Source organism: Cupressus sempervirens, chromosome 9 (assembly GCF_028749045.1).
Source record: "Cupressus sempervirens isolate cs-2001-9-10 chromosome 9, ASM2874904v1, whole genome shotgun sequence".
Taxonomy (NCBI): domain Eukaryota; kingdom Viridiplantae; phylum Streptophyta; class Pinopsida; order Cupressales; family Cupressaceae; genus Cupressus; species Cupressus sempervirens.
In genome coordinates, this window is record NC_143126.1 from 257943278 (window position 1) to 257962387 (window position 19110).

Here is a 19110-nt window from a genome sequence, read left to right on the forward strand (position 1 = left end):
ATGCACAATGGTTAGAAATGGAAAAATGTTATTCGATTGAGAAATGCCTTATGTTTTGATTCAACTATAAATATAGAATTAATTGATTTATATGTGCATATGTTTTATTTATCTTGGACTACTGATATGTGGTTTGAGTGTGCAGGAAATATTTATGGTAAAATGAAGAACCAAGACTATACCTTTGTATTAATTGAGATTGAAAAAGTTAGATCTAATGAAGAGATCTTAACCTCATTGTTAAGTATTTTACTTTGTGAACGTAATGTGAATGGATGCCTTAGACTAGATTCTTTTTTGTGAAAATTGATTTGCCACTCGTAATGTTAAATGTATATTTATAGTGTCACTTGACACTTGTGTTGTTATCTGTTTAAATGGCAAGTCAAATTGAGTCATTGGCAAAAGACACCCAACCTTATTCCTAACCAGTTAGAAATGTTTAAGTTTTCCACCCCTTGCATAAAATATCTTAAAAAGGTTTTGATTAAATTAAATTTTGGATTTCAGGTTTAGGGTGACTCTAGAGGGCTTTGTTTGAGTCTTAGAATGTTTTTTTAGTGAAATTAAGTTACCTACATGTTAGTACTATATGTTAGGGCTTTAGTTTTGGCTTTACTGGAGTTAAAATCTCTTTTCTAACACTTGTAAAATCTCATTTCTTAAGTATTGCGAAAATGGAAGAAGTCTTACCCAAAATTCCGACCTAATCTCCAGTGAGTTGAGAATTCCAACCAAATAGGGAAACTTAGGTGGAGATGAAGTTTTTGTTCTCTTTCATGCTGGAGAAAAATTAGGGATGTTCTTCTTTTAGAGGGAAATTGTAAAATAGAGTTGGCATTCACCCACTCTCTAGTTTTAGAGATTTTTCGATTTTGGAGATTTGAATAAGGAAGGATAGAGGGCTCTTCTCAAATCGGGTCATTTACCATAGCTTGGAGAAAGGTTGGAGCTTTTGCCATGTTTTGGAAATTATGTGTTGTATTATTTTTCTGAATATAAAATGTGTAAATTTTTCTACAGATGCATATGTGTGTTGTTCATTGTCCCTGTTGTATTGCTAGGTGTGGACAAATTTCTATTGCCTTATTTTTATTTGATTTTGAGAGTATGCTGTTATGCATGTGGATGGACATCACTCACCCTTGGGAGGGAAGAAGTGGCCTTCGGGTGAAGGGCTCCTATCCCCTGAGTGCAAAGTCTCTTCCATGGAAGGAAGAGGGATAAGCATGTAGTATGGGTTGCATGTGCCAGTACTTTGTTATGCACTTTGGGGGTGATAAGGGGAGAAAGTTTCTAAGAGTTGGTATTTATTTTGTATGCCTTGTGAAGGCAGATTTGGTTTTCTATATTTGACTTCTCCTCGGGGTTTTAGGCACACCTTCACCCATTCTATTGGTTCCTCTGGTAACCTACTATGTAAGCTCAAAAAGGGTGTTAAATGTTGTATCCTGTATTGTTGATTCATATGTGTATGCTTGATTGTTACACGGTTGGTCTTGGTTCTCCAAGCTCGGTGGGTGGTCTCTTAGAGACCTTGGCTAGGAGGTGAGCTCTCCATGGTTTATAGGGTTGTTTTGTACAGGTTTTCTGAATGGATATGTGTTGAAGAAAAGCTAGGAAGATTTTCACTTTCTATTGAAGATTTGACAATGATTTATTTATGCACATTTGTAACAGTTATGTTATGTAAAATATCCACTGTAGATCTTCATGTGATTTTTAAATTGATGTAAGGATCCAATTATAATTGTAATATTTGAAAGAAAATTTCAATACTGTGCATATATATTTTGTTTTAAATATTTTTTAAATTGTTTCCAAGATATAAAATTGAATGTTATTATTATTGTATGTGTGTGTGTGTATCTTGTTCAAGATAATTTGGGCATGACAGGCTCCCTATAGTTCCAGATCAATACATATAGTTACCTTGTATCCAGTATTTGAAGGTTTTTTTTTTTCTTTTCCATATAGTCAATACTGGTTGATTAAAAACAGCTTGTTATAAAGGAATTCACACTATCTTCAACTTGGTCAGTCAAATTGAAATAAGAGATTCGTAATAGATTATTGTTGACAAATAAAACGCTGTAGACATGTCTTCAATGGTATCAAACTTTTTTCTTAATCAATTCTTCTATGGTCTAAATTCATCGAATTAGGGATGGTAATATCGCATACAATTATCATATTCAATACAAATATTTGTAACACAGGAAGGATTTCTGTGCAAGCTATTAATAGAGAGAAGTGTCTTACAATTTGGATGATAGATTTAAGAAATAAGTCAAAATTTTAAGTGATCCACTAAGCAGGGACATTATGTACAACCAATTTTGAATTTCCATGACTGCTGGGATTCTGCCCTTTTTACAATTTGGTGATAATGCAATGACAATTTTAAAATCTTTTTGGTAATTTGAGCAGTTTATTCGAAAACTTACCTGATTGCCCAATAACATGACAAATGACCTTCTTAGGCCTTATTACATCAAATGAATACTCAGACTCATACAAATATAAACTCAGACACTTATGACAACTATTCGCAACTTGGTTGCAAGAAAAGTTGGACCTTTTCTTGCAACTTGACAACTTTTGCAAAATATGACCTTTCCGAGTCCAATGACCCCTATTACATCATGAATGGTTTGGTAAACCTTGTTACATGTTGAAAGACTAAAATGGAATTTAAAAACAAGAATTGCCTCATGGCAGCATGAAGTTGGCATGATGCTCCACCAAACCAGATCTGAGCTCTTTATTGTCAAAAGCAGTTGATCCTCCCCATTTGCCTCTTCAACTCTAAAACAATTGCCACAGAAGTTCCAATTTATGGGAAAAGAGTATTTTGGTATTTTAAAACTACTGACTGGAAATCACAGAAGTAGACAGGTTTGTATAATAAGCATGTGATAAAAATTTGCATATTTATAAAAGTGGGTCAACCTGAGAGAAATCCAGTTTCACTAATTAGATTCTAGATTTAGGATTGATTTATTAATTTGTACTCATGAACTAGATAGCTAAAATAGCAAGAACTCAGAAGCAGTAGCAAGTTGTTGCATTCACTATTAACCAAAAAGACTATTTTTATTGCTTTCCATGAAAAGATTTTGCCTAAATCAATTTTACTGTTTTACAGTATCGCCATAAATACTAGGTTGATAAAAGACATATTTGCAGTTCCAAAGAAAATAAGCATTCTAACTCTAACTTTGAAAGATACCAAAATCTTTACTGTAAAAGGTTCCATGCTTTTTCAATAAGAGAATGGACCTCATAGTTCAAAGTGCCATTTGTACTGAGGCTCAGATCTCTATGATGTCAGATAGAGAATGAATATTGCATGACCTAAAAATGCATGGCACAAAGGATGTGACACCAAGTTTTATGTAGTTCCTAAAATACAATGCTTCGATTGATACTCCAGATATAAGCAGGAACAGTAGGGTTTTCTGCTTTTCTTTGGGATATCCAGTATCCCTGTGTAATACTACATTATAGATTGGAATCAATAGACAAATTATCGTTGTAAAAATCAACAGTTTTCTTCAAAGGAAGATTCAATGATTTTAGAAAAGCCAAATTTAATGCAAGTATCCTTGAATAGAAAAGTGACAACATTATTACCTTTTGTGAAATTCATCCTCAAACTCACTTCCCCAGATGGACTGGCCACCTGTACCATCTCCAAGAGGATCACCTGTTTGGACCATAAAGCCTTTAATAACTCGGTGGAAAATCAGATTGTCATAATACCCATTTCTGCAATGTGTAGTGAAATTCTCAACCGTCTTAGGGCACTCTTCAGGATATAGTCTCAGATGTATATCTCCCAGTGTGGTATGCATTATCTATCAATATAATCAGAGGCATTAGATATTTTTCTCAACAAAAAAAATATCCATCAGCTATAAAATCTGCATAACAAACACAGTAATATAAAAGAAATTTTCCAGAATGGAAAGCTATACATGACACATGATAGCTTGTATACATAATTCAAATCTTTAATTATGTCCAAACTGAATCAAGTTTTGCCTCTACTACTTTCTAAATCCACCCTACATATTAGAGGCAGTGCACTGCAAAAAAAAAATGGAATTCTTGAAAATTTTAAGCACAAATCCAAAAAACATTAGTGTTTGATATACATGTCAGAATGAATAGCGTGATCAGATTTTTTTGGTTTCTTATATTAATATATTCAAAAGAAACCAGAATTAAAGGAGGTAATCTCATTACTTGAATCATATAGCCTTCAAAGCATCAAGAAAAATTCATTGACTAGAATGTGTTTCCGTTCTTGCAGTTCAAATTAGGAGTAGATGACTACATGTCCATGCTGATATTTTGCACTTTAAGAGAGTGTGATAGCTTAAGAAGCAGGGAATAAGCTGTCTCTCCTTGAATTTTTAAAGAGAAAGCTACAAAAATGCTTAAGACAATATTTAGAGAAAAATCGGTAGAAAATAAAAAATGCACAATGAGAAAATGAATTAGGCCATTCAGTTTATTGATCACCTAGTATATGACAAAGACCAATAAATTATTGCAAAGGCCTATGTTAGACAAGAAAAATTAAATCATATAAAAGAAACTCCATACAGGCTAAGATGGTGCCCAAAAAGACACGATGCAAACTTTGGCAAATAATAGCATGTTGTGGTCAGCACTCTTCAAGTGATATCACTTCATTAGGGATCTTTTCTCAGACAGCATCAAATTCCAGGAGGTTATCATTTAGCATAGGAGATCATTGAATACATATTTGTAAACAGAAAGTATTACTAGTTACATTTGACACTGAAAAGAATTTCGGTTACTATAATTGGTGTCTCATCACTCAGATATATCAAAAAGATGTAATTTGATCCTCGAATAAATGTGAACATGGGCTATTTTGGTATTACTGCAACACTCTTGGCTCTACTTGATAAATTGCCTAATGAGCTATTTCATTCAACTACAAATCTGAAACAAGGAGTTCAACTACAGGCTACAAGGCCACAAAATCAACTACTTGATTTTTAGAAAACTGCTCCAATTGAAGCCCAAAACATTTGGGAAGCCGGATTTGGATTTGAGCACGGGTGTGGGCAGGATCCCTACTGGGGACTGCGGGTCCACCCAGGTGGACACACAGTCCTTAACAGGGACCCTGCCTGGACCCACCATGGACCAGAGTGAACTCGGGTGGACCCACACGGACTAGTGGCCAGTGGGGCCAAAAAAGTGAAGTTAAAAACATAAAAATATCAATCTTTTAATGTTTTTTTGTTTGAAACCCTAAAAGAAGCCTAATAAGAAACTTTTCATTCATCTAATCTCTCATTTGCTTTCTCATTTTGCTCTCTCATTTTGGTGTGGCCATTTTGCAAGTTTGAAGAGAAGGTTGTATAGTTTGTTTGTGGAGTCTCAAATCCTTCCAATAAATGGTGTTGAGTGCTCCAGGTATGCATTTGATCCTTCCCTTTGCTTCTTTGTTAGTTTTATTATAGTTTTTTTAATTGTTCTAAAATTTTATCAAGTTTTTGTATAAGTTTTGATTTTTTATTTTCTGATTTTTTTTGTTATAGATTGCAAGAATGAGTAATGAGAGTTCAGTGGGTGGGAAGGGATCTCAAAGATTTAAAATTGATATAAGTTTTCCTTTGTGGAAGTATACAACAAGAATTTTACAATGTGTTGGAGGGGGAGGGTATATATGGAAATGCAATTTTTGCCAAAACCAATATAGAGGATCAAATTACTAAGCTAAAAATCATTTGATTGGCCCTACAGGGCAAGTGATCAGCATGTGTGAGGGCCCCCCAGATGGAGGTAGGAAGGGGTTGTTGGCTTCTCAAATAGCAGGCATGTTAAAAAAACAACAAGAGGCTGATAGGTTAGTGTCAAAGGGGAAGAAAGAAAGAACAAACCACAAACCACCAACACCACCCTCTCAAACAACCACTAGACAACATCCCTTCTTACCTACCCCTATTACAGATGAAGACGAAATAGAAACACCCCTGTCCTATAAGAGAGGCCCATTAGATGGGGCGTTTCAAAATAAATTGAGAGAAATTGCTCACATAAAGGTTGGGCATTGCCTCTTTATGAATGGTGTTCCACTCAATCTAGTGAGATCACCTTATTGGACAAAGATGGTGGAAGCAATAAATAAAGCACCTAGTGGTTACTGAGGACCTGGATATGAAAATTTGAGAACCACCATATTGCATAGGAAGAGAAAGAGTGTAGAATCCTTCCTCAAACCAATAAGAGATTCTTGGATGGTGAGTATTGTCACCAAACAGACGATGAGTATTGTCTCTGTTGGATCCAAACAGGGGTGAGTATTGTCTCGAATGGATGGAAAGATTGCAAAAACCGTCAATTAATTAATGTGATTGTTGTCTCCCCCAAGGGGGCAATAGTTTTGAGGGTGGTTGATTGTGACGGGTAGGTAAAGGATGCAGATTTTATTGCTCGTCTTCTCGTTGAATCCATAGAATATCTGGGAGTTGACAATGTTGTCCAAGTAATACTAGATAATGCTAAAGTTTGTAGGGTTGCAGGTGCTTTCATAGAAGCTTAATATGATCATATCTTTTGGACACCATGTAGCGTCCACTCCTTGGACTTGGTGATGAAGGAAATTGGCACCCAAATTGAATGGGTGAAAAAAGTGTATGAGGGTGAGGAGATCCAAATGTTTGTGACAAAACACCATATGTCTCAAGAAATTTTCAGAACTTTGTCTCGCTTGGAATTATTGAAGGTAAATTTTAAACTTTCTCCCACTTGGAATTATGGAATTAACTTTCTACATTAGTATTTGTAAAAACCCCAACTAGCTATATCCTTAACAATCATCAATTTTCCTTTCCTAATCAATAGTCTAACATTTCATCAAACATTTGGCAATCTTACCTATTATTGTTGCAAATTTGATAATCTGATTTGTGAAATTACACTAGAGAATGCAATTGGGCACTTACAATTTCAGATCAATTTAACTAAGAAGTTTGTATGAATGCCAACATTGATTCATAATTCTGACCTACAAACTATACAATTATATAATTATAAAAGACAAATGATTTTCTCTAGCTTTAATTCATTACCAACAATATTTCAAACAAATAGTAGCAACAATAATATTTAAAATGCCAAGAACTTGGAAATACAGATTGGCTTTGACTTTTAATTTGCAATCCAATGTGAATCTACAACAGCCACAATAATATATATCGCAGGCCATATAAATTGAACACAACTCTTCAAAATTGTAACACAACTCCTCAGAAATGTCACACAAACCCTCCTTAGGTGAACATGACCCTGCAATTGATAAACTGCTGCCCTATAGTGAAACGACAGCCCTGTAACATTCAGAATGAACTCCCAGCCAAGATGTAGAAGCATAAAATTAATAATTCAGCCTTCAATTTGCTCTCCAGAATCTAGTCTCCAGCACTTGTTCAATCAACTTCTCAATAATAGTAGAGAAGCAATCACAATTTGCTTTACCTCAGCAAAAAATTGCAAGATAAACTCAGAATCTAACCCTTATACTTCAGCAAGGGCACAAAACCACAAACTCAGAATTGTCACAAAGACAACAAGCAAAGAGATAAACAAATAATCAGATGCTTTCCTCATCAAATGTCCTCATATTTATAATCTCCAAATGGCACAGTTTCCCAAAAGAACTCCACTTAAAAAGCTTTCTCTACACAACATTAAAATATATTTAAAATTTAATTTATTAATTGCTTTTGGCTCCAAAAATGATCTTTTCCACCATAATTTAATATTTTGACATGCAAGGCCACTGTTTCTTGTTCCCACGATTTAAAAAATTTTGTCCCAGTTCCAATGAGCTATGATATTGAGGTGACTGAACAACAATACCAACAAAAATAGCAACCTCAGTGTATTTAAATGAATAATAATAGTAATTCACCCGGCTTGCGAAAATAACTGAAGAAGCATCAAAATCAAAATCTGACAACACCAAAGTGATCCTGATGATGAAAGATGATAAATGAACCTGACGAGGTGACTATAAATAGATGCTCCCTCCAAGATTCTTGGAGCTCAAACCAGAAGCCCAAAATAAAATCTGAGAGCATCACCCAACTCTTCTAACTCAACTGAGTTCATCGGAACCAAGAGATTGACTTACTATAAATAGTAAGTCCATCAAACAGAGCCAAAACACACTATAGCCTGGTGGAAAGCCTATAACCACACAACTGAGACCCTCAAATCCTACTATCAACTCATGAGGGTCACAATAGTGAACTGACTTGGCCAACTATAGGAACTTGCTAAAAATGGGGACATTACAGTATTTCATATAAATTATTTTTCTAGATCCCCTTTAGCCCTATAGGATGACAAGATCATGCTCCGATACAACTATAATGTCCCCACTATTAGGGTTAGTTCGAGATAAGTAATACCTACAAAATAATGGTTAGGATCACAACAATAACAAAACTAACTATATTATTCTACCCTCTAATTTAAACCCCAATCTTAAGGACGTCTCCAAATCGAGCTTCCTAGCTCATAGCTACCTCCTCATCTTCCTAGGAGTGCACCGTTTAAGATTCTTCTTAGACGAGCATGCTCTATCCAAGGCTAATCACATATGCATACATTGACAACATCATAATATTCTGGCACATTGGTAATCAGCCATGGTAGAAAATGGAGATCTTAATGTCTAACATGCTCCGTGCTTCGAGTCTCATTAATATCTATGGTGCTAACCCCATAGGTTAACAAAATATTATCCACAAGTATGATTCATAAATATAATTTAACAAATACAATCCATAAACATACATTTCTTACATTCTTCTTTTCTTGGTCCATGTGGCTCTATCCTTAATTGGCCCTTCAATGAATTATTCCTTCTAGAATTATCTCAACTCTATATTTACTTTCTAAAATTCTTCCTTTTCTGATTATAAGGAAACAACAATATATACTTTTTTGTTTCTTCTTTTCCAAGAGTCACAGCCTTCCATAATACAAATCCTTTGAAAAGTCACAACACTTCATAGTTATAATCCTTTCACAAAGTCACAACACTTCATAAATAAAATCCTTTGGAAAAGTCTCAATACTTCATAATCACAATATTTTTGAAGAGTCACAACTACTCATAATTATGACCCTTTCGAAGGTTTACATCCTTTCAATATCATTGATACCTTTTCAGAAAATCACTTCCTTTTTTTCTTCATATTACTTTCCTCTTCCATTTTTCCCTTTTGAACTCCTATCTTCTCCTCTTCTTTTTCTCCCTCTCTAAAATAAGCTCTCCTCCCTTTTATATCTTAATTTTAAAGAGTCATGTCTATTTGTTAAACATCTCTTGATTTTTCATTAGATTTAGTTAATTATTTAATATTATTATATGTTATATTATTTATTTACTTACTTATTTGTGTTTATTATTATTTATTATTAAATTCTATTTAGAAAGTTGACATATTTTCTACAATATTGTCTCTTCTATTTAATTTTATTTCTTTATTTACTTGTTGAAATTTTATTATCTTTTAATTATTTAAAATATCATAATAAATTTTAAATAATTATTATTTCCTAGTTTATATTTTAGTATTAATTTTAATATAACTTTATTATCATTATTTATTTAATAACATTGTATTATCTAATTATTATTAAAATTCTATCCTAAAATAGGGATGACAAGGAAACCTTCTACAAAAAGGTGGAAAAATTTGTTCTACATTGCTGGAACAAGATAACTACTCCTTTACACCTCCTAGTACGATGCACTTTCTCCTAGATATTATAGCGGTGAGATACTTCCTATTCCTGGTAGAGTGACACCATACAGAGATCTTAAGGTTGCTAGTGGGTATAGGGAAGCATTTAGAAGGCTCTTTCGTGATCCTGAAGTGGCATTGAATGTTAGAAGAGAGTTTGCAGACTTTGTCTCAGAAAATGACCAAAGTAGAATGGATGTCATTGGAAGGTGGTACTTATATGGGCAAGGTTACATGTACCTCCAACTTTTTGTAATTAAGATCCTGTCACAAGTATTTAAGTTTTTTCCTTTTTCTTTTTTTATGGCCACTTAGCTTGTAGAATTAGCACTCTCAAATTCTTATTGTATTATAATTTACAATTTCTATTATTTTAAAATTTTGTTGGTTGTCTCTCTAGGTTACGAGCTCTTCTGTTGCTGAGCAGAATTAAAGTACATAATCTTTTATCTACTCAGTGAAGCGCAACTGGTTGGGTTCCAAGAAAGTAGAGGACTTGGTGTTTATTCACAACAATTGGTGCCTTTTGTCACGCAAGGATCCAAAATATAAGAAGGGGCTAGAGAAGTTGTGGGATGTATTACCCAAGACTACTGACTTGGATATGACCAACCAGGATATAGCTAGAAGTGCCTTTCTAGATTTTGAGGAGGATGAGGAGGATGTAATAGTACCTGGGGCTAGTGGAACCGGTTTGGGATCCAATGATGAGGCTGTAGATATAGTTGAGGATGAAGCCTTTGATCCCTCATTCTCTGATGACACATTTGACCCTTGAAGGGCATTTGCATCTTTGATACTACGAGTCTATGATCATTGATAAACTATTAAACATTTTTCATTTGTCAATATGTTTCAAACTTTATTATTTGTCAATCTGATGAACTAGTCTATGTTTTTAAATTTCATTTTGCAATTTAGTAATCCAATGTACGATTTTCTTTACAATCATGAACATAGATTAATAAGCGAGTGTTTAATGTTTATCTTTGACATTTGGCATTGATCAATGATCAAGTAACATTGATATATTCATACTATGAAATGAGTTAGTAAGTTAGTTTTACAATTATACACGTTTTTTTTTTTTTGAATATATATACATACTCATGAACCCACCCACGAACTCAAATGTGAAAAAATAAATTGCCTGAACACACGAACTCAAACTCAAACCCGAATCCGTCCTCAAACCCAAATCAACAACTTAGCAAAGCATATCTGCAATTTTTTGATGACATTTTTGCACTGAAAACTATAATCATGGATGCAACATTTATTTTTGTCAAAATCAAGCATGTCATTTAATAAAATCTTTTTTGCTATTGCACGGCAAAAAATTTGGTTTTTTATCTAGTCTTTGTTGTCCTCAATTTTGGCATCACAAAATTAGGGCAACATTATGCAATTTTCTCACGGATTCGTAGGCGCAGACAGTTCATTATCCCTAAAATGTATTTTGTGTAGCTTTATCTATGCATTTTGTTGAAGGTTTCCATTGAGTTAAATCCTCAATTGTTTGCTAGTAAGATTTTTGCTTCTCTAGCTACAAATGCTTAGTTTTTGGTAAACTTCTGCATCTTTTCTTCATTTTTCTGTGTTGTAAATAGTTTTTAATCTTGTTTTTGCCTTAGGTTAATAGCCCTTGGAATTCTGCTCGTTTTGAACTAACTTTAGTCTAAATCGGAATTGACTAGCTTGAGTTATAAAGGAAAAGGTGAGGTTTTTCAGCACGACTGCATATATTTATTTAAAAACCTCATAAAAGTGGGTTTTTCATTAACAATTGCATGATATAAAGTTATATTTAAAATTTAAAGTGGATTTTAACATCCATTTTCAAGTTTCAACTCATTCTAAGTTGATTTGACCATAGTTTTTGATGTTTTATGAAAATTAGCCTATTTCAAGTCTATCTTTATGTTACTTTATTGAAAACTATAGTTAAATACCAAATCATGAGACAATTTAAATGCATTTAAGTGAGGTTTTAATTGTCCATTGCATATATCAACATGCAAATCGCTATATGAACTTCCAATAAAATATACGAACTAGCATCATAAACGTGGACTTTTTAAATGCAATAACACATTTCATGTGTATAATGGGTTTTTAATATGCTTTTGCATATTTAGATTTTATTAAATTGACTTAAGTGGAGATTTTGAATCAATTTAAACATGTTGCACATACAAGTTCATTTTTAATGTTTTAATGCATTTAAGTGGGGTTTTTCAAACCTACTACATATGCATTTTTTAAATTGTCACTTAACTGGACTTTTGAGATCAATTTACATGTTATTGTAACATGTAAATAAATTTTTTAAGTGAGTTTTCAATTAAGGAAACCAATAGTGGCATTTTTTGACCCTATTGCATATGTTTTTCGTAAGTAAAAACCCATTTCTATAAGCCAAAACTAGAAGTGGCGGATTTTTACCCCTTTACATGTGTCTCTAAAAGCCAAAAAAATGTGGTATATGCATGAGAAAACCTCATTTTCAAATTAAAGGTCAAGGGTGGATATTTAATATGCAATAACATGTGATTTTTAAAAATGTTTTTCACTTCTTAAAGTGTGTTTAAACAGGAGTAGCCAATTTAGACCCATTTGTGTATCATTTAAACATGCACATGGCTTCTAAAGACCTATTTTTATGACTTGTAGTGCTTTAAAACTCAAATTGGTGATTTTTCCAGCCATTGCATATGTTTTAAACATGTAAATGCAACCAAAAAGTATTGTTTTACTTCATAATACGAGGCTTTTCGATCAGACACCTCAAAGTGACAATTTTTAGCCCAAAATCACGTCTTTGGCTCTCAAAATTTCATTTTCTAGGGCATTTTTCATCAAAAACAGATTTTGCAGCCTTCAAATGCTCATATCTTAAGCATTACTTGGTTGTTTTTTATGATCTATAGGTCCTTTTTGCCTAAAATCACCCAAAGAACACACTAACTTACTCAAAAAGGGAGTTTGTTGAGTGTTTTCTCCATTTCTCAACCCATCTAAGGCATGTTTTTGCTAAAAAAATGCCCTAGTTTTGAGAAATTTGCAATTAAAACAGAAAAGTGTTTAGATCAAGGTAAATTTGAAAGCATTCCTATCCTTCCTAGCTTACATACAAGTCTTTTAAATTATTTGATATGCTTTGGACATCATTTTCCAAATTCTTTGATTATGGTTTTGATTTAGTCAAAGGTTATTGCATTTTTTGTGTATTTTATCTCTCTAACTATCTACACTTGTCCAAATTCGAAACTTGTTGAAAATCTCTCGGATTTGTTTTCAGATTTTTCAAAGATTTGAAAGAGACTTATTCTTTAGTTCTTGGTGAAGAGAGATAAGTTTTCCTTGTATTTTTCTTAAGGCAAGTTGCGTAGTTTTGTTATTGCTAAGTGTTGTTGCAAATCACTTTATTTCATTTTCAGATTTGCATGTATATATGTGTTGCTCTTTCTATTCTTCCGTCTACTTCTCTAAGTTACATATGCCAAGTTTCATTTCCCCTCCACGCGAATGCAAGTATAAATCCCACCATCATGCATTGCATGAATCTCCATATGGCTGCACTATGGTTGAAAATATTTCCCACATGCTTATCGGATAAAATATCATGAGTTGCATCTATTAAAGCATGCTATGTCTCTAATTTGCTACTCATTGTCCCTCATTCGCATAACTTAAAGTTTGTTGTCCGGACATGTAATGCACTCTGAATAAAACCTATTTTTGGTTTTTCTAGTCATTTTTTAGCCATTCTAACCTTAACCCATTTACTCATTTTCTGTCCACTATCATCTCATACACTTTTCATATTCATATCTTGCCCAAATCTGTGTTTTTACACCATCGAAGCTTGCTATGGACCACTCATATGATAATGTACTTACACTATGGAAATTTCATATAACAATTGCACAAGTACATCATTCTGCAATGTCAAAAGTGTTTGCACCAGCAAAAGGCAAAGATAAGCAAAAGATGAAGTAGCAATATGATGAATACCGCAACTCCATTCCACTATCTCAAGTAATGAGGTTCGAGTTACGAATATAGCACACATGAATATGGAAGATTTTCTCATGAAAATCAATGCTAAAGCCATTGAGAATATGACTTGGATCAAACAAAGTCATATTCATTTGCTATCTACCTTCACCTTGGCAGATCATAAACCGGAGTTCATCCTTGCATGCACCATACATTTCGATGCAACCTCCAGAACTATCAGGAAAAAGAGAGGCATGATCAATGAAGTTTTCAAAAGGCTATCATGCGAAGTTATCACTAAAAATAATGAGCTCATAAACGAAGAAGACATTCTAACAAGTTTCATGGAAGCAATTCACTTACAGCTTGAAGTAGTTGACTTCGATATCAGTGTGTTGAATACATCTGCAAGTTGGAAGTATTCATTGAATGATCTACAAACTAAGATAAAGGTTTGTAGCAAAGAAATATCAAAGGTAACAAGTACACTTTGAAAGGTCACAATGATCGCACAATACACTGATGAACCAGATGCCGCAGTTGTATGTGAGTCACTGCAAAATTTTGGAGAGCTAGTTGATACCATGTGAACACTTCAAATTTTTCATATGCTTTAAGTAGAATGGTAGTAGGAAGATTATATGTAAAGAGCACTTATATTGTAAGTACAGGATAACATGTACCTGTACAATCAGCTCATGTAGTCAAGTTTCAATCACATTAGGCGCACAAATTTGAATAAGTCAAATTAATTAGTTAGAAGTTTGTTGGAGAATAAATCAAGGTGGTAGAATGCAATATCCCTCAAATAAATACTTAAATAATAAGTATTTAAATTAGTTAGATAAATTATTAAAATATATATATATATATATATATATATATATAGGATGACTAATTGATGATTACATGATTACTAGTTTATATATGTATAGATTAAATAAACAATATTAAACTAGTATAAGTTAATAAGTATTAAAATAACAAGATAACTAGAAAAGTAATATTAACAAATATAACATTAGATTATTATAATAACATTCCTAAGAAAATTAATTAGAAAAACTAACAACTACAACAAATAAATCACATATACCACATAGGCATATAAATCAAAGGGCATGATCCTTCAAACTTGTATGAGCGGTATAATATGGCATAAAGGAAGGTACGATGAATAGAGAGGAATAAATAAATAACGCTAAGGGAGATAGCCATGTGGGAACGAAGAAAGAGCCAAAAAAAGATATAAGGAAATAAACAATAAAAAAAGTGCCCCAATTATTAGTCTGACCCATGTAATGCATAACACAAAGAAATACCATCAAAGGTGAAAAAAATAAAACTAAGAAATCACCTTGATTTGTAACCTTTTCTCCATGTGCATACCATGGGAGAGTAAAAATATAAGAAGTAAGAATGTTTAGCAAATATTGAAGTATTCACCCCTTCAAAGGATAAAAGCTAAGTTATATACCTTTATAATAAATATTTTAAGGGAAGAGTGCAACAATAAAGACAAAAACAATAAGCTAGATATGGAAGGTAGAAAATGGAATAAACCTTAAAGAGGAGCTTCTCCATTATAAAGGTAAGCAAGATTTATTTCCTCTATGGTTATATTGTAAAAAAGCATATTTACTTTATTTATAAGAGATTTTTTTTTTTTATGAAACTAATAATTAATGATTACTCATGTTTACTAATAAATTTTATAAAAAGTAAATTCATTATTTATAAATTTATATTGATGTATTATGGAGATATCTTTTAATGAGATCAACATAGTGCCTTATGGGAAGACATTGATCAAAATGCTAATAATGTCAGTATGAGAGATTGATAGTATTCATTTGACTAACACATCCATATGATTTCTATAATATTGGTATGTGAGATCTATGTAATCTCCATCTGACTAACATGCCTGAGATTTTCATCATCTCTATAATGTCGGTATGTGAGATTGTTATAATCTCCATCTAACTGACATGCCTGAGATTGATGTGCCAGAATATTCTGATGATGTCAACATATGCATATGTGATTGGCCTTGGATAGAGGATGTCCCGTCCAAGGAGAATTTTAGTGGTGCACTCCCGGGAAGACAGCGAGGTAGCTATGAGCTAGGAAGCCCAATCTGGAGACGTCCTTAAGATTGGGTTTAAATTAGAGGGTAGAATAATATATTTAGTTTTGTTATTGTTGTGATTCTAACAATTATTTTGCAAGAATTACTTGTCCCAAACTAACCCTAATAATGTGGACATTACATAGAATATTTCCTCTTCTCCCTCCACCGTTCTCTCTCCTATTTTCCTATATAAAGGAGAGATCTCATTGTAAATAATCATCATTTGGCAAGGCAAGAAAATTCTGCCAATTTGCATTGTGCAATCTAAGACTTTGTCCTTGGATGTAAATTAGATTACTTTCAATGAAAGAGGCAACTTGGATTCAAACTTTGTGTTGATTCAAGGTGTTATGTGATGACATTTTTTGGATATTGATTGTGAGTTTTGGATTTTCACTCAAGAGGGATTTGAATTTGATTGTGCAGACTTTGAGCTGCCTATTGCATTCAAAGCCGAACTTTTGAAGACTTTGTGTTGCAAGAGGAAAAATTGTAATAGATATTAGTGGCTGTAATCACTTAGAGTTGAAGACTTTGGGCTTCAATTGTAAGTGTTTTTATTAAATTTGAGAGTATCCAATAAGAGACTTTGTGTCTTGCTAGTTATTCTACTTGAATCCTCATTCGAGACAAGTGCAAGAGACATTGGGTTCTTTTTCTTGTTTCACAAAATATAAAGAAGTAAGCTGCTACCCTTAGTATTGTTCTTACGTCAATTCCAGGGTCACTGGTATTATCGTAGCAATAAGTCACTTTTTGTTGAGTTGCAAAGTTGTAGTTGCATGCAAATCATTCTTGAAAAAAGAGGAATCGATTAATAGAACCATTCTTTTTGTAATTTCAGTTAAGTTCTTAGTGAAGCGACCTACGGTAAGAAGGGAGCCTCCCTATTGCTGAGAGGAGAGAGAAATCTCATGAAATATTGCCGAAAGTTACAATTTTGTAAGTTGTGGTCAGCAATGTACAAAAAAATTAGCCAATAGTCTTCTATATTATACACATCCATTCAGACCAGCTATGCCATCAGTTTTCCTTACATCAATAACTAAAATCGGAAACAGCTAAGCATAACCTCTTCCAAATTAATACAATTAATGCAAGATAAATGATCAAACACACTTGAGCAATTCATTATAAAACCCTGCAATTGTATTTTCATTGATGACAATACAAGACCAATTGAGGAGATGACACTTTATATGCCATGATGTAATGAAAAATCAATCTTTTGATCATTTTGCCAAATTGTATTAATGGCCTGTATATTTTATTTGTGCTGACATGTCGATGATATTCATAAAATCTGTAATACTTACAGTGCATAGTATACACTCACTAGTTCACATATTTGTCTTCACACAACATAGCCATCAGATAATACCAAGTTGCATCATCCTACTTTCAGACTTTCTCTCAGTTATTAGGCTAGAGTTTTCTTCATTTCGCCTTTGGATAAAGGGTTGTCTAGATAAAAATGATCTTGTTCTTCTAGAGTTTTCCATCCTTGAAACATCTGTTTTAGACACAACATTGGCTCTCTCATTGAATGGATTTTTTGGCAAGAAAATGTGAAAGATGCATCATAATCTCACATATTCTTCACTTCATCCCAATTGCTCCTCAAAATCCTTGACTATATGACTTAACAATTTGTCTTCTATTTCTTGTTTCATAAAGTTGTCAAAAACCTAGTTTGAATTCAGTATGAACATTCATCACAATAACTGCGATGGCAATGGTTCAAAGATACTCTGTAATGATCAAATCATATAATTGATTACTCACAAGATTTCAACTAATTTGTCCAATGTTGCTTGATCAAAGAGGCACCGAATCCAAGTCACAGGATCAGTGACACCAAGACTGTTTTGTCTCTTAAGTAACTGAAACCAAGCTGTCTATTAGCAGGACTAAGAAAAACAGTACTCTGATTGACCCAGTTCTAGATATAATTGTCAAAGCAACCTATCTTTATTCTGCTTGTAGTTTCCCGCACTTGGGTCTAAAATTTTACCTTTTTAACACAGCATCTATGGGCTCCTCATTGGCACAGCACTATCACAATAAATTGATATAATCAAATCTAACCAGTAACATGACCAATGATAATATAAAATAAACATTCAATCCAGACAGAATTTACATTATGGAATATCGAGAAATGGAAACTGAAAATTTTTATTTTTATTATTCCGGGATGTGTATAACATTATTTACAGATTTGACAATTAAAACACTCATATATGAAGCCTACTAAAACAAAAGGAAATTTTGTCAATGGAAGATCTGGGATAGATGTTCCTTGTTTGAAAATAAGATTATGTTCTACCCATGAAAATTATTAATTTGTTGGGCATTTAGTGACTGGTTACCCAAATTTCAAAGATTTTTCCAATGAAAGACATGCTTAACACTTTTTTGCCTGCAAAGATAAAATGAAAATTCTATCCAAACTTAATTCGTAAAACAAACTCTAAAGCCAAATAAGTATATGACATCACATTAATTGGCTACAATGGAATCTGGAAGATGTCATTATAATAGATATCACATCTTGCTCTTCACCTGCTATGAATGCACCAAAGGAAAGATGATACATTATACCACATTTTTGGACTAAATGCCTTATCCATTTCTAACTATTTGGTGTTGTGTTTCCATCCAACCAGCTCACATGTGGGTTCACAGATTGGATACAATTACAAAATAAAATTCTTATCCACAAAATCAAGCATATGACTGGCTGAAATATTAACTACAATTGTCACAGAAAATGTCATAATATTTCTTATATCTTGCTCTTCTTCTATTAATGCACCCGAGGAAAGATGAAATATAAATGTCCCATCCTTTTATATGTGTTTCACACTTTCATGTCCTGTTTACATCCTACCATTTCATGTGGAATTATGGGTTGCTCAACCTACTCATGTAGCCAATCAGCTTTCCATGTAGACCACCCATTCATTCATTTACTAATTCCTGAAAACTCTTAAGTAGCTGTTTCGCCTTCCTACAGGATTGTAATAAGGCTCAAATTTTACCCAATCATGTTGCTTTCATGAACAATATCAAACATAAACTAGGCTATGGAGTGTTAATTTGATAAAAAAAAAATCTATTTGGAGTTGGTGCACTTCATCGTTTTGACAAATGTGCTATAAATCA

General features: G+C 33.1%; 1 protein-coding gene across 1 annotated transcript in view; it reads right to left on the reverse strand.

Moving 5' to 3' along the window:
* The window catches only part of CYP71 (cyclophilin71), a 234559-nt gene that overhangs the window by 38839 nt on the left and 176610 nt on the right, over nucleotides 1-19110 (reverse strand). Inside the window, exon 11 of the mRNA XM_089799754.1 lies at nucleotides 3637-3860. Within this exon, the coding sequence (XP_089655880.1) occupies nucleotides 3637-3860 (224 nt within the window). The remainder of the gene's footprint in view (nucleotides 1-3636; nucleotides 3861-19110) is intronic.